This window comes from Pholcus phalangioides, unplaced genomic scaffold (genome assembly GCF_987345545.1).
Source record: "Pholcus phalangioides strain wild (caught in Gottingen) unplaced genomic scaffold, Ppha-v1.0 ptg000008l_1, whole genome shotgun sequence".
NCBI classification, from domain to species: Eukaryota; Metazoa; Arthropoda; class Arachnida; order Araneae; family Pholcidae; genus Pholcus; species Pholcus phalangioides.
Window position 1 is genome coordinate 12,395,389 of NW_028301601.1, and position 15,463 is coordinate 12,410,851.

At 35.4% G+C, this 15,463-nt stretch overlaps 1 protein-coding gene across 1 annotated transcript; it reads left to right on the forward strand.

The window, feature by feature from the left end:
- Positions 1-1,591: 1,591 nt before the first annotated feature.
- On the forward strand, positions 1,592-14,718 carry Prosbeta2 (Proteasome beta2 subunit). Its single transcript, XM_089234219.1, has 7 exons — positions 1,592-1,709; positions 3,752-3,833; positions 4,738-4,835; positions 6,645-6,785; positions 8,412-8,586; positions 13,384-13,535; positions 14,453-14,718. The coding sequence occupies exons 1-7, from the start codon at positions 1,651-1,653 to the stop codon at positions 14,571-14,573; spliced, it is 828 nt and encodes a 275-aa protein (XP_089090345.1). The 5' UTR covers positions 1,592-1,650; the 3' UTR covers positions 14,574-14,718.
- Positions 14,719-15,463: the final 745 nt, after the last annotated feature.

Below are 15,463 nucleotides of genomic sequence, written 5' to 3' on the forward strand. Positions count from 1 at the left end.
GGATATAAAGGGTTAAACCATTTTCGACTGACGTTGAATCAATGTTAATCATTTGTGCAACGCTTTGTTTAAAATGGTTTTTTTTAATTAATTTTCATACAAATTTTTGTATGTGAAAGTCAAAACTGATTTATGTTTACCCACAGGACTTGAAACGAGAACTTAGCAGCTGATCAACACTAGTCCCATTCTTATAATAATAAAGAGTGGCATAAATCCAGTGGAACAAAAACAAAATTCACTCACAATTGGAACTATGTAAAATAATTGTAGAAGACAACATTGAGAGTGAACTTTTCCGAATGTTGATACCGGTTTCAGGACATTTTTAACATTGATGATTACGAATTGCTCTGCTGAGCGCTCATTTTCTCAATTAAAACACATAAAAAACCCTAACGGAACAATTATGCAACAAGGTATGCTCGATGCTCTATCTTTACTGTGTATAGAATCAGATGTGAGTTGCGGAGCATTGGTTTCGAAGACTTTATCAAGGATTTTGCGCCAAGGAAAAGTAGAAGAAAACATATTTCAATAAATATATAGTGCGTATTTAGAAATATTCATATTACAAATTTTGGCTCAGATGTTCATTTTACTTTAGAAAAAAAAATATTTCATGGGTTTTATTCATTGATAGTTCCAATATTGAGTGAAATATATGTTTGGGGTCATTCAAGTATTACGTCAGCATCGAGGGGGGTTTCGGATTTGCTGACTTTTGATGACAAGTGGGAAGGGTTAGAAGGTTACTTTCGTCATCAACCACCCCTGTTTCGAAGATATGAAATATTTTAAGCTGCTGACGGGGGGAGGGGGGTAAAAAATGACTGAAAATCTGCTTACGTAATACTTGAATGGCCCTATGTACTAATATATACCTATGATGGGGGGCATGGCACGGTGTTTACACAGAGTCACGTGATCTTCCGACGAAAGATGTTGGGGGACACCGTTCTCAGCATTGGCAAGGCAGAGACCGCTGACGTCATGCTCTCTCCAGTAAAATAAGAATATAAGCCAACACCCCCCTATAGATAAGATCTTATCTATGGGGGGTGTTGTATAAGCTCGATGCTCTCCAGTAATATAAACTGGATGATTATAATACTATAATAATTCTTTCCTCCACGAGCGGGTTATGTGCTGCCATTTCGCACCATCTTGCATTCACTTTATGGGCATTGTATAATATTTTATCATGAATATAATTGCTTATAATTGAATTTTTAATTGGTTCAAGGCCGCAACTTGGGGGAGCAGGCAGGTCTCGTGCCCCGGGCACTAGACCCCGAGGGGGCTCAAATTTCATTCTGAAACCTCTCCTTCAACATTTCAAGGGGCGTCAAAATGCGCGCTTGCCCCTGGTGGCCAAGCATCTAGTTGCGGTCCTGATTGGGTTACTGCATTTTTTAAATGTATGACATCCATATTTGTTATGGGCATCTTTTCTTAGCCACCTCGTTGGGGATTTTGCCTGTTGTGGCGTTGTATTTGTTTTTGTATAGGGTATAAGTTAGGCTTCTATTTTTTGAACACAAGATGGCAGCATCTGTCTCACAGCCGATTCGAGACTTCTGCTAATAATTAGGGAAGTATACAACTCTTCACATAGCTGAGGATTAGGATCGGCGAAAACACAAAGTCATGGCTGTGGAACCGACATCCCTTCCCGTTGGTGGATTCAACTTCGAAAACAATATTAGGTAAAATAATCAAAAGGATTTTGATTAATTTATTAATGAAATAAATGTATTGTGTATAAATTCGAAATTTATTTTAGGGTCGTTTCTTTAACACATCAAATAAGAAATCTGTGGGTTCATGTACAACATAGTGACAAGTGTGAAATCTGATTAATAATGGAATTAATAAACGTAATAAATGTGTTTATTCATTTGGAAGTCAAGATTTTGACGGTTTCTATTTCCTCGAAAAAGTGCGAAGATATATATTAGACGTCGGTCTCATAGGCGCAAGGTGGATTGTATGTTCATGAGCTATTGTGGGGTAGGAGGCTCCTGTAGGTTCCCAACCTGGGATGTGCTGGCGGGGGACGGATAATGTAAAGGGTGAAGCCGTGACAGGCAGTCAAAGAGGGCCTTTCCCCACAGAACTCATAGTGTATCACATATTTGGCAAATTTTCGCAACATACCATCTTGCTAAGATATAATAATTAGATATACAGTTGACGCTTGATAAAAGGACCCCCCCCCCGTCTCATTGAAAATGGTCATTATATCGGAAGGGTTATGTCGAAAGTAAAACATATATGATAGTCGTTTTGTGAAACCATTTGGGGGGGGGGGGGACAGCTATAATCCGCTGCCAATTCTGCCACCTTTTTTTCCGGTACTAAACACGTCCAGAGGCCCAGTAAAAAAGTCGCCAAGGCCGTAACTGATGCTATTGATGGCGAAAAAAAACAATCTCCAGCAAAGAAAACAACAATAATGGAAACCAACAAGCATAGTAATAGCAAAAAAAATTTCTGGGCAACATCAGATTAACATAAGGTATGATTACAAATGAAACATTTTAAATGAAATAAAACCCAGACTCTTAAATAAACAACGGTCGGAATAGTCCTACCTGTTGCATAAATAATAAATATTCTGTTAAAAAAAATAAAACCTGGACTCTCATTGAAATTATAAATCAATCGGGGCATTATGAGTTAGTAAGAAATGATAACAAATAAAATAACTAAATCAGAACCATACAACCTGTATTGAAGAATTGAAAAATAGTCCATTGAATGTGCACACACACACAGAGGAAGAACAACGCAAAGCAACGACAAAATCAAATTTAAAACTAAACTAAATCTTATAAAACCAAGAAAAAATATCAGCTTAATGGTTTCAAAACGCTAATGATATCTATGGGGTGACTTCGTTTTGAAGGAAAGAGAATGCTGAACGAATATTCTTGAAGAATGATTGGCAACCACGTGCCATTATGTCGGCCTTGTTGATGTGTCTTTGGAAAATGTCTCCTAAATCGTACTATAGCTGTGCCTATTTGGGACTTATTTTACTGGCCATTGTAATGGAATGGTTGTTATAACGTGGGATCGTTGTAAAGAGCATTGACTGTATAGTGAAACCTTGATACAATGGCGAATCCCTCTACAATGCGAACAGGTATAGTATAATCCTTTTTTTTTGGGGATGTGCAGTGGCAGATTAAAGCCAGTTGAGGCCCGAGTGAAAAAAATATGAGACCCCTTCAATTAGAAAAATAGCGTAAAGTTTGGGTTTTTCAGGGTCCCGCAGAAGTCGGCTACTACTACTACTTAACTCTGTGCCTACGCCTTGTAAACATTCCTCTTGGGAATTTCTAACAAATCAGTGCAAGCTGGAAAGTATTGTGTGTGGTCCTAACATATTTATGATGCTAGAGTTATATGCATGTTTCATTTTCAAGAACTTTCAAGGCAGACCATTACTAGTCTGCCGATTTGCTGTACACGGTTTCCTTACTCATAGTGGACCCATGGCCCCAACTAGATATTTTGTCATCCAGGACAAGAACTCATTTTAGCATCCCTGTGTGATGTAGAAGGAGCAGTTAAAGAGTGAATTCAGCACCTGGTATTCCAGATCCGCTCCTTTCCCCTAGTTACGGATCTGGGGGGGGGTCCTCTTGGTATACGAATGTGGATTTCGTGGGCCCACTAAACTCATCTAAACCTTATTTATGTTGCATTTCATGGTATTAATTTCTGTGGTGTCTTATTTCAGGAATGCCTTTGTGGTATCAAAGGGATACAAAGCTCCAAGAACAACGAAAACTGGAACAACCATTGTAGCAGTTGTCTTTAAAGTAATTATGATTTGTTTTTTTCTCAACATTCAAACAAACTTTCAGAAATTTAGAAATATTGTCGGACCCAAATACTACAAACTCTGATTCAACAAATTCCTCAATTCAATAAATCTTTATAGAAGAGTTCTCGCTTATGTGTCTTCTGTGCAAGGTAAAAAAAAAAAAAAGACACATAAGTGAATAGAGTATTATTCTAAGCTCAGTTACATTGGGCAAGTTTACTAGCTATTTTTCGGCAAGTAAAGTAGCTGACAAACGAACCAGTTTCATCTAGCCTAGTGAATTTCAATCGCACACAGCTAGTAAAATCGCTTGCTAGATGAACGAGCAACTCAATTTCTTCCCCTTCCTTTTTTTATTGTTGTCTTTCTCTTTTGTTGGGAGCCAAAGCAAGAAGAAAAGTAGCCACACTCATATTGAACCTGAGAGAGAATAAAGATGCAGGCAAGTAGTGAGAAAAGTAGCTCACCTTTCAACTTTACTTGCCCTAGCAGAGAGAGTTTGTGAGTTTACTAGATAACGTTATTACACAGCAGCATTTAAACTAGATAAGAAATTCCTTTAGCGAAAATAGGGAAAAAAGCTTTAGCAAAAAATGCTAATGATTGATGGATGGTTGTCTACTTGTTTCGTACCTCCTGTACGCATTTTGCAAAAGTGGCTATTACTTTTCACGTTCTTAAATTTTCTTTTGCATTTTGCAAATAATATAATTATATAATATATAATTATATTAATTATATATAATATATATTATATTAATTATATAATAATATAATATATTTTCTTTAATATAAAAATTAAATGCCTAGAAACATATTTGATTGTCACATTTGTTATATTCTGAGGAGTTTTTTGCTTATATTTTTCTAAATGTGCTTTTTCCTCCCTTCTCTGATAGGGCGGTGTCATCCTGGGATCTGATACAAGAGCCTCGTCCGATAACCTGGTTGCTGATAAATTCATCGACAAGATTCATTTTTTGCAGCCAAACATATAGTAAGTCTGTTTTAGCGTAGCAGGGTTTTAATTTTCACTTTAATCTTTTTTACACTTGTGGACTGGTAAAATAGAAGCAACAATTTGTTTACCGGCATCTGTTACTAAGCCACTCTTGGTCACTCACATGCATGCACTCTGTTTTGGTTGCTCATTGACCTGATCTTTTGCTATCTATAAGTAACTCTTTTGGCTATTCACAATACTGTTATGGTCACTCACATGCTTGAACACGAACTAGATCACTCTTTTCGGTTGCTCATTGACCTGGTCTCTCTCTCAAAATGACTGTTGGTCACTCACTGACCTAATCCTTTGTTTTGCAGTTTACTTTTTGGCTATTCACATGCTTGCACATACTCTAGATCACTCTTTTAGTCACTAACATGCTTGCAAACTGTAGGTCGCTCATTTGGTTAGTCATTGGCTTGGTCACTGTAGGCAGAGGTGGATTTATGGTTTTACTGCCTGTAGGATTCACAAATTTTGCCACCTTTCTCTCATTCTACTAATTTTCTTGATCACTAATTCCTTAAATTTTCCGCCCCTTTTAATTTGCTGTCCTGAGCTATAGCCTGCTTAGTCCCCCTGTGAATATGCTATCCATAGCATATTTTAAAGTGTGATCAAGAAAGTATAGTTTCAATTAATTTTAGAAGTACTCTGTGCAATCAAGGACAAATGAAGGTAAAGCAAACATTTACTATCTCGCTGATATAATAAATCAGGACAATGTGCAAACATTCCAAAAATTACAAAGCAATCATGTTGAGGTAAAAATAACACTCGCAAACACCCTGTTAAAAAAATTGAATAACATTTAATAAACAAATTGGATCACTCATCACTATTCCAAAGGGTTCTTGGAGTCTCTAATTTCACACCACATAGGAGACTTGCTCTTCATTAGCGCCTTTGCACTCAGAAAACACCAGATTTATTCTTGAAAGCCTGGAAGCGAATGTGTCTCTCTTTAACATCACTCAAAACTTTTGGTTTCTTTGTTGAGAGGAAAACTTTTTTGATTTGCCGATGAGAACTTGTGATTGAATTAAAGAATAGAATAGGCTGAGATGTATAAAGAAAAATGTCATGAAATTATCTTCAGATCTCTTCGTCTTTTTGTTTGTGGGCGATTAGGCATCTGAGAAAACTAAAACTGTTGTGGCATGCTGTAATTTCTGTGTATGAGTAAGTGAACAAAGTTGTCCGTGGAAATGATTGCAAATGCCACTAACCACTGTGGCATAGAATTAATAGCGTGAGGATTTTTCATCCTTCCTCCTGCTCTCCGGATTTTGGCAGAAAATTAGATTTTACGCGATCTTTCACGTTCTTGTGACGTGAATAATTGCTGTCGTCGTTAGGGAAAACATCCATAAAGGATAGCCATGGTCATTTCCATCGAGCAGCCGTAAAAACGTCTTGGTGATCGCATTTAAGCAACTGGCAAAGATGTGACTGTTTACGTAGCGTTTATCAGCAATCATTTATCAGGGACATGATCTTGGTTGCCGTTATTTTACTTAGCTAGAGTCTCATAGAGTACTGAAATAGTACTATGAATTTTGTTTAGGTATTTTTATTCATTATGCTATTATTATGTTGTCTAAGAGAAGTATCCGGTCATAACTTTGATTTTTTGAGGGGGGGGGGAAAGCCCCCTGTATATATCTTTGGATCATTATAATTCTATTTTACTCCTGTAATTATTGTTCTTAATATTTGGTGGTTTATCCTTTCCTTGAATCACAGCTATTGTTCTTTGTATGATCATGATATTAATGTTTTAATTTTCCTTTTTTTTAGCTGTTGTGGTGCAGGAACAGCTGCAGACACTGATTATGTGACCAAAATGATCTGTGCCAGTCTTGAACTCCATCGATTGGCTACAGATAGAAGAGTTCCTGTTTGTGCGGCTATAAGAATGCTGAAACAGCATCTGTACAGGTAAAGGGTATTTAGGGTTGGAAATCTTAAAATTTTTAATTGCTTAGTCAACAGATTTAAATCAATTAATTGAATTTGAATCAAACATTTTTCTTAACTATATAGGCCTAGTATAAATACAAGAGCCAGAACATGCGAATTGTCCAACGGAGTGGCTAAAGAGAGCTATTAGTTGATGCTAAAAAATATACAGTAGACCAGGGGTGGTCTACTGCATATATTTTCCAAGCCGTGCCACAATCATGATTATTTACAATACTTGTGTTACTCTACAAATTTTAATGCTCAGACCATACGTCCAATTTTTACAGGACATGAGCATTCTCAACGTTCCTGCAAAATATTGTTAGACTGTCTTCTAATTTTCCTAAAAATACCAGTGTGCCACTCTTTCGAGTTATAAATTTTTTTAGAATGAATAATTTAAATTTTATCCTATTTAATCAAGATTTTTACATTTTATTAAATTTTAGTTAAAGGTGAAAAACCGTTTAGAATAGAAAGCCATGACATAGTAACTTATAAATTATATTATGATAATTATAAATATTTATCTTATGTATTTTCTTGTTCAATGTTTTTTCCTTTCCAATTCACTGCATGTTCTGGCACTTATTCATTTTCACTCATATTTGTAATTTTCTTCCATTTCAGCAAAAATGGGTAATTTCGCCAACTTAAAACTTAAGACAATGGCTTTGATAACAATTAATGATATCCTACATTTTGCCATGTTTCAGTTTAGTTTCCTTTATGTACCAACTCACTGAAGTATAGTTTCCCAAATCATGGTGAATATTTTCATTCTTGAAATACATTTTTGTTTACTGTGATTTGCTGCTGCCATTTATTTCTCCTCTCTTCAGCCATTTCAGCAAATTTGTTGTGAATTTTTTTTTTTTTTGTCTACAATTAATGATACTCCATTTTGAGTATTGCAGTTTACCATATTTTTGTTGGTGAAATATGGTTATGGTATATGATACGCCCTCAGTATGAAGGTCTAATTTTTATTTGAACCCACAGCCATAAAACAAATATCAATTATGACAATTGAATGCTTTTTCATTTAGTTGGAATTAATATTATCAAGTCTGCCTGTGGACCACTTGTACCATATCGCGCACCATTGATTAGGAAAAAGCTGATCCAAATGAATATAATGTTCAGAGAATCTAGGGAGAAAGTGGGTGTTGTCACTTTATCAATGCAAATATTGTGTCCGATGTTGTGTATGGGAAGTCTGTAGTCATTGTTTGATGCAATAAATAAAATAACATAACACGAAAATTCACTCATTTCCATATTAGTTCAGAAAATAGAAGACAGATGGCAGCATGAACACGAAACAAGCACAACTCTACAACATAGATATGTTAGGGGCCCACACATTCACTCAGAATACACATTCTGTCATGTGCCGATTTGTTAGAAATTTTGTAGAGGAATGTGTATAAGGTGCATGTACAGTTAAGTAGTAGTAGTCATTTTTGATGACTCGTTTTTAGAGAAGGAAATTTTCTCATTTTGGGTGTCACTTTGTTGAAGCTGTTTCCAAAAATAATATTTATTTTGAGAGAGAAATAGAATGAATTACTAACTTGTTTTCTTCTTCTATGCTTCCAGATACCAGGGGCATGTAGGTGCAGCACTCATTGTCGGAGGAGTGGACAACAGCGGGCCACACGTCTGTTCCATTGCCCCCCATGGATCGACTCACCGGTCCCAGTACACCGCCATGGGATCTGGTTCTCTCGCTGCGATGTCTGTGTTGGAAAGGTTTTGGAAACCAGATATGACGGCAAGTTTTTATTTTCCTTTTTTCCCCTATTCCTATGAACACAAATACAGCCAATCTCTAATTCAATGCCACCATCTGTTCTCAGAATTATGACATTATATCAAATCTTGTTCGAACCTGTTGTGATCTCTATGTATGGAAGATTTGTTTTGTAGAAAATTCCTGCTGTAAGCTTGGGCTAAATTTGAAGAGGCTACATCAGAGTTTGACTTAGCATGCGCTTTTATTCATTGGCTTAGCTTACAATAAAGATATGTTTGGCAGAAATGTCTTGATATGGGAAATGATCTTTGTTAGATCTTAGCAGTCTGGTAATGATCTATTTCATCATTAATAAAATTGCAAGGATTTTTTACTTGCAGATGACATCCTTTTAATTTATAAGGGCAAAAGACTTATCATTCACTCACTAACATTATTAAGAGTGACCCAATTAAAATCAGGAATTGGTTTTCTGCTAATTGCCTTGAATTAAATATTTCTAAAACCAAATTTATTAATTTTTCTTTGCAATCAGAAAGCTTTAATCTTATCTTTTACAAATTTTTCTGTCTTCATAGGCCTTGTGACTGTGTTCATCTTGAGCAGATTAATACCATTAAATACCTAGCAGTTTTAATTGATTCTAACCTGAAATGGTAATCACATATACAGCATATTCATTTTGAACTTCTAGGGAATTAAATAGGTCGTAAACCTAGAAGCTAAACTTCTAGGATGTTGATAATTTCATTTAACCAAATGAAATTATTAACAACACATCATCTATATCCACTTTTAAGAAAATCGTGAAAACATCTTTTTACTATCGCTAACATTAAACATTTCTTTAAAAAAATTTGCATTTACCGATCTCTTTTCTAAATAATCATGTTGGTTTCCACAGGTTACCTCTCCTTAATTTTTTCTGACTATTTTCATAACATAACCCTTTCAACTTTTCATTTGCTTATTGTTTATTTTTTTAGACTTTTTTTAAGTTTTATTCAGCAAAATATTGGAATAAAATGAAGGGAAAACAGATAAAAAAATTTCTAATTACTGTTGTTGCTGCACCACAACTGCCACCATTTACTATTTTAGAGTTTTTCCCTTTTTCTCTCATTTCATGTAATTCTGAATCAAAATCCATACATGTAATGTCTAAAAAAAAATGTGATTGCTAGTGAGAGCCACACTTTGGTGCCTTCTTAGCAATTTTTTCCCCATTTATATTGTTCTGTGCTTATGAATTAAATTGAATGAAAAGGGGCTGTAGGTCGTTTTTTTATATAAATAATATGTCAATTTTTTTTTTGGTATGTATATGCAATCTACATACATGGTTCCCAGCAATCTGAAAAGTCTGCAAAATGAAAAATGGTTTAATAGGTAAAATCAGTTGACAGTGCTTAAGCTTAATGTGATCACTTTGGGACTCTGGATTTCTGATGACAATAACCGATTGATAACTATATCCAAAAAAACCTAGTTGTAAATACAATAACCATGTCTTTTTTGGTCAGGCAGGATAACTTTGTTTTTCTTTCCCACATAATAGGTTTCAAAATGTTAAAAAATTTTTTATTATTTTTTTGAATTGTTCTAAAAGACTTTTCCCTTTAAACCAGTGGTTTTCAGTGAAAGTCTTCTGGCCGAGGAAATGTGAATGTGGTCTATTGAAAGAAACTGTTGAAAACTGTTCTTTTTACCTTGCACATTTCTTCTGTATAGGAAAGCCATTGAAGAAGCAGTGCTATATACTTGTATATGAATTATAGCAAATTTTGTCAATAATAGAACCTTCCGATCTCCTACATGGTTTTGCAAATTGATAACAATGACTTATTGGGAAAAAATGAGTCCAGTACAATCTTAGCTTCAAAATATGCAAAAAGAAAAACTTTTGACAAAAAGAAAATTGATAACGTAAACAGAAGTCCTGATAACAATGAAATTTTTTCCCATGTTATGATGTTAAGTCAGCCACCTCGTTGGGCAATTTGCCTGTTGTGGCGTTGTATTTGTATTTGGATGTTGGTACTTTCCATTTTTAGTGAAAGTGATAATACCTGAATGATAACATTATCCATGATTTTAATAAGTGACATAGACTGTATTTCGTAAAAGCCTGGGAAATATGCAGGTATTTGATAAAAAGTTAGGGAAAAGTTCTGTGACGGGGAAGAAAATTTGAAACGTGATGTCAAGATTTCAAATTATTTGTTTCTTCCAGAGTTAAGGCTAGGGAAATTATAATAATCAAGCACAAAGAAATTAAGATTTTTTTGGGATGTACATCTCCCATCACCACAGAAACTTGAATGTGTAAATTTTTATTTTTTTTGTTCACCTGCTGGTTAGATCCCTTGTATAGCTGTCTAAATTTTCCCAGAAACGTGAATGTGTACCTTTATTGGAAAACATGTTACGAAACATTTTGGGAAAATAACTTCTATAGGATAGAGTAAATGTTCAAACGGCATTTCCTACATTCTTTTTTTTTTCCCCCCAGGAATTTGCACATTCATGCTTTTGGGGTGGGGGGGGGGGCAATATGTTGCTGTCAAAGCCTGAAGTGCAACCAGTTTGCAAAATTACAGAGAGGTTTGACCAAAGTCCGATTTTCAGAAATGATCCAGGCTTTGGCAAGCAAATTCACGAAGTGACCAGAGATCCGCGGCTAAAGTTTGTTATGCTGGATGCAAGACGGTCTGGTAGTCTACGAATTAATTTTTCTCACCGCCAACATGTGATACATTGCTATATATCAGGCATTCAGAGCTAAAGTGAAGTCCATAAATTATAGTTTTGAGATAATCAAATAATCAAGGTTAAAGTTTATTAACACTAATTGAGAATCCTAAAGTGATTTAGAGGATAATTTTCTTTTTATTGTTGTAGTATGAAGACTAACTTAAATATGGGTCATAATTTGAAAATTCAAAAACAATAATTGAGGTGGCAATTCAATTTTAAATCAGAATTTACTGGACTTGATCCATTTTGGCCCTGAACTATTTTTTACATAAGGTCAATCCAATGAATACGACACAGAAAAAATGGAAACATTTTATTACTTTTTAACACCTGTATCATAAAATAATTTAAAAAGTTTTAGATAAAGCTTTAAATGGTGTCATCAAAGAGATTCGTCATTATCTGATTCCGCAATTTCCTCATTCAGGGAGATTTGTGACCTAATGGCAGTTTCTGTCCATAGGCTTTTGAAATGGGTGTGGGTGTTTGGGGTAAGAAATGGTAAAAGTGAAAGCATATCCTTTTTCTTTGCCTCAGTGACTGCTCTCTGAGTTTTGTACAGCGGGTCTTGCTTCTCAACAAATTTAGACATTTTTGTAGATATAGTTACTTTTGAGAAGCTGCCATCTGTTAGAAAATAGCAATAGCAGAAAAGTTGGTTCAATATGGCTCTGAAAATATACGGCATTAAGAAGTATTGATCCGCAACAAACAAATTTTTTTATACTTTTTGACTTGATCCACTTTAGCTCTGAACGCCTCATATGGTAACTGTATTGGATTAGCTCCATATGACGAGAGAGAGAGAGTAAAAACAAGAAATGTGAGAGAAAAAGACTAATAATACATATTTTTCTGTCAATTAAAAAAAAGATTATCGCATCATGATTGCAGTTTGATAGGTTGCTATAGCTAACATGGATGTACAGTAGCTGCTGCTTATAAGAATCATGTTTTGTTCAGTCATTTCGATTCTTTTAAGGAGTTGATTCTTATACCCAGAGTTTTTTTGGTTGCTCCTATATAGTTACCACTAGAGTACGCAAAGAGTGGTGTGAGGATTTAAGGATTATGATGTTTTTGAAGTAAAAAATAAAAACCATCAATTTAATGACACATCAATTTTGCTAAGGTTCTCTTTCCTTTGGCTATAACTTTTTCCAACTCATTAGCCAAATTCCTACAATTGATAAAAAGTCCATATTGATTTCCATCGTAGATGAAATGTTTAAATGGACTTTTACTAAGTTTTAAATGGTAAATCCCTGATTCTACCCCCAAGCAACCCCTTGCTTCCAGAACCAGTTCAGATAAATAATGAGCATTCATCCTTTTCCAAGAAGTAAGTTTCCTAACAAAAGGGGAGATCAGTATGACTTCCTATCCAAAGGACAAAAACTTGCACTTGTCCAAAAATTATTTCTGCTTTAGCAGGTTTTTTTGAAACCAAAGTAGATTAAATAGATCTTACCTTTCCATGTTAGATGGTTCCCATTTTAAAAAGATTTCCCATGATTGATAAAACATTAGTTATCCTCTATACTTTTTTGTCTCTTATAGTGTCCGTTTTAGACTGGTTTCACTGTATATGATTTCTGCCGCTGTGGTGGTCGAGTGGTTATAGTGACGGACTCGCATCACGAGGATCCGGGTTTGAACCCCACAGTGGTGGTCGGCTGAAGTTGGTTTTCTGTGGTTTCCATCTTCAAGGCGCGAATGCGAGCCGATCTCCCTGTTAAAAAGTCTCGCCACAGAGAGCAACAGGCGTACAACGTTACAAATATTCAATCATTATACTTAACTCACAATTTGAAGTATAGATGGCAGCACAGAAATATCAAACACAACACTAGCTACACACTCAGACTGTTAGGTACACTCACTTGGTCCCAGCCTCTGCCACGAAGCTGGGCTGGAAGAGATCTCGACAATGGAATAAGTCCGGTGGCAGAGTCCCTGGTGTTCATTCATTCATGTATATGATTTCTATTAATTAAAATCTGAAGGGAAAATAAATTCGTATTGGAAAGATTCAATATGTAATTTGTTGTGTTCCAGGTGGATGCATGCCAAAAGTTAGTCAGAGATGCCATTTGCAGCGGCATATACAATGATATGGGCTCAGGAAACAATTGCAACTTGTGTGTGATCACCAAGGCAGGAGCTAAAATGTTGAAACCATACGAGATTGTTGGTGTGAAGGGACAAGTGTAAGTACATGTTTTGTTACATTAGCTTGACTAATGACAATTTACTCTATACTATAAAATCACAAACTCAAAAAAAGTGCAACATTTTATGCCTGTTTCTATGCAACAGAAATTGGTCACGATTTCAGATCAAGTTTTCGTTTTAACTCCTGAATATTATTAGGAACATTTGATCCATCTGTGGACCACAAGTTATGTGTGTGTATCACAACCATGTGTATAAACCATATATATGTATGTAAGGGGGAAGTGCGAAAGGGGTCTGGGTTGGGCCCCCCTCCTTAGGAAAGTTGACAGGCTTTATTTTGGAGGGGGGGGGTCCCTTAATCAGTCTTATTGTTTGTTTTTTTTTGTTGCTTTAACATTGAAAAATTTGCTATGGTGAAAGCCCGAGATAAATCCAGTCTGGGGATCCACTAAAGATACATTATGGGATATGTGACACCACCGGAGCTTTTCTCGTCAGAACCTTATTTTTTGAAGTTTTTTTTCCTGATCAAATGTCTTCAAAAAAGAAAATGTAAACTGCTTTTGAGAGTTTGGTGCTTTCAAATGCCACTTTTCATAGCACTCTAACATAGTAGGATGAAATAAACAAGAAGTGTTTAAAAAAGGGGGCTGACTGCCGAAGGACTTTCCCCCCGTCTCATACAAATTTACAGATTTTAACTATTTTGTGTTCAGAGTATAGTTGATGCTCATTTTTATAAACTTGAAAAACTAGTTTGTAAAAGCAAAAGTTTTTAAAAGTAAAAAAAAAAAATGTTCAAAGAAATGCCATATTGTTTTGTACCATAGCACTGGTTTGTACAATTGAGTGGCGACTATATGCATTTATGACTTTTGTGAAAGCAGATTCATTGATTTATAAACTTATCAGAGTTAATATTCCATGAATGTTCATATTTTCTTCACAGGATAGAGGATTACACATACAAGCGAGGCACCACCGCAATCTTATCAACCCATTCGATCCCCATCGAGGTTATAGAGGAAAAGGTTAAGTTACATGAAGAAGCGATGGAGGTATCTGGTTGAGAAGGGGGAAAGAACTTTTGTTGAAATATGCTTAGCTGTTTTGTACTCCTTAGTTTAATCTATTTTTTGTCATTTTTTTTCTCCCATTATTTACGGCTCATGTAAGAACATCTTTACTTTTGAAATAAAGGTTTTGATTTTTGAATAGGTTATTTTCCCTTTAGACATGTTGCACTTCAATTTTTTTCCCTTATTTTGACAGAAGGTTTCAGTTTCAGATTCTCACTGTTCTGTTGAATTTTTCTAGTAATGATGCTCTATTTAACATATTCTAGATTATTTAGCGGGTTTATGAAAAATTTGCTGCCACATAATTCACAATAGGAAAATTCGTGATGGAAAAATCCTAGCTGGGAAAATTCACTGACAACAGTTCATCATCTGTGAGTGAGTGAATGACTGAGTTTTTGAATGAGCTAGCAAGTGATTGAGTGACTGCATTAGTCACTCGCTCACTCACCTGCTCAGTCATTAAAGCCTGAGATACACATGTTACGTTGTAGGATGAAAGCATGCTACTTTTGCACAAATGCAACCAATAAGCTTATTGGTAGCATTCAAAGGCTGTTAAAGTTGAAGAAATTGTGGTAACATAACTCGAATGTTACCAATAAGGTTACTGTTTGCATTTGATCGAAAGTAACATGTGTATCTCGAGCCTAACTCCTTAATTTATTCATTTGCTTTGTCATCAGCCCCCCTCACTCATTTGCTCACTAACTCACTTCCTGACTCATTTGATCAGTCATTCACTTGCACATCCACTCACTCACTATATTTGTCAATGAATTTTCCAAGTGATGAATTATCATTGAATTTTCCACACATGTATTTAGCTGTGGTTCAAAAACCTCTGACTCTGAGAACAGAAACAGGCATTCCATCTTCAT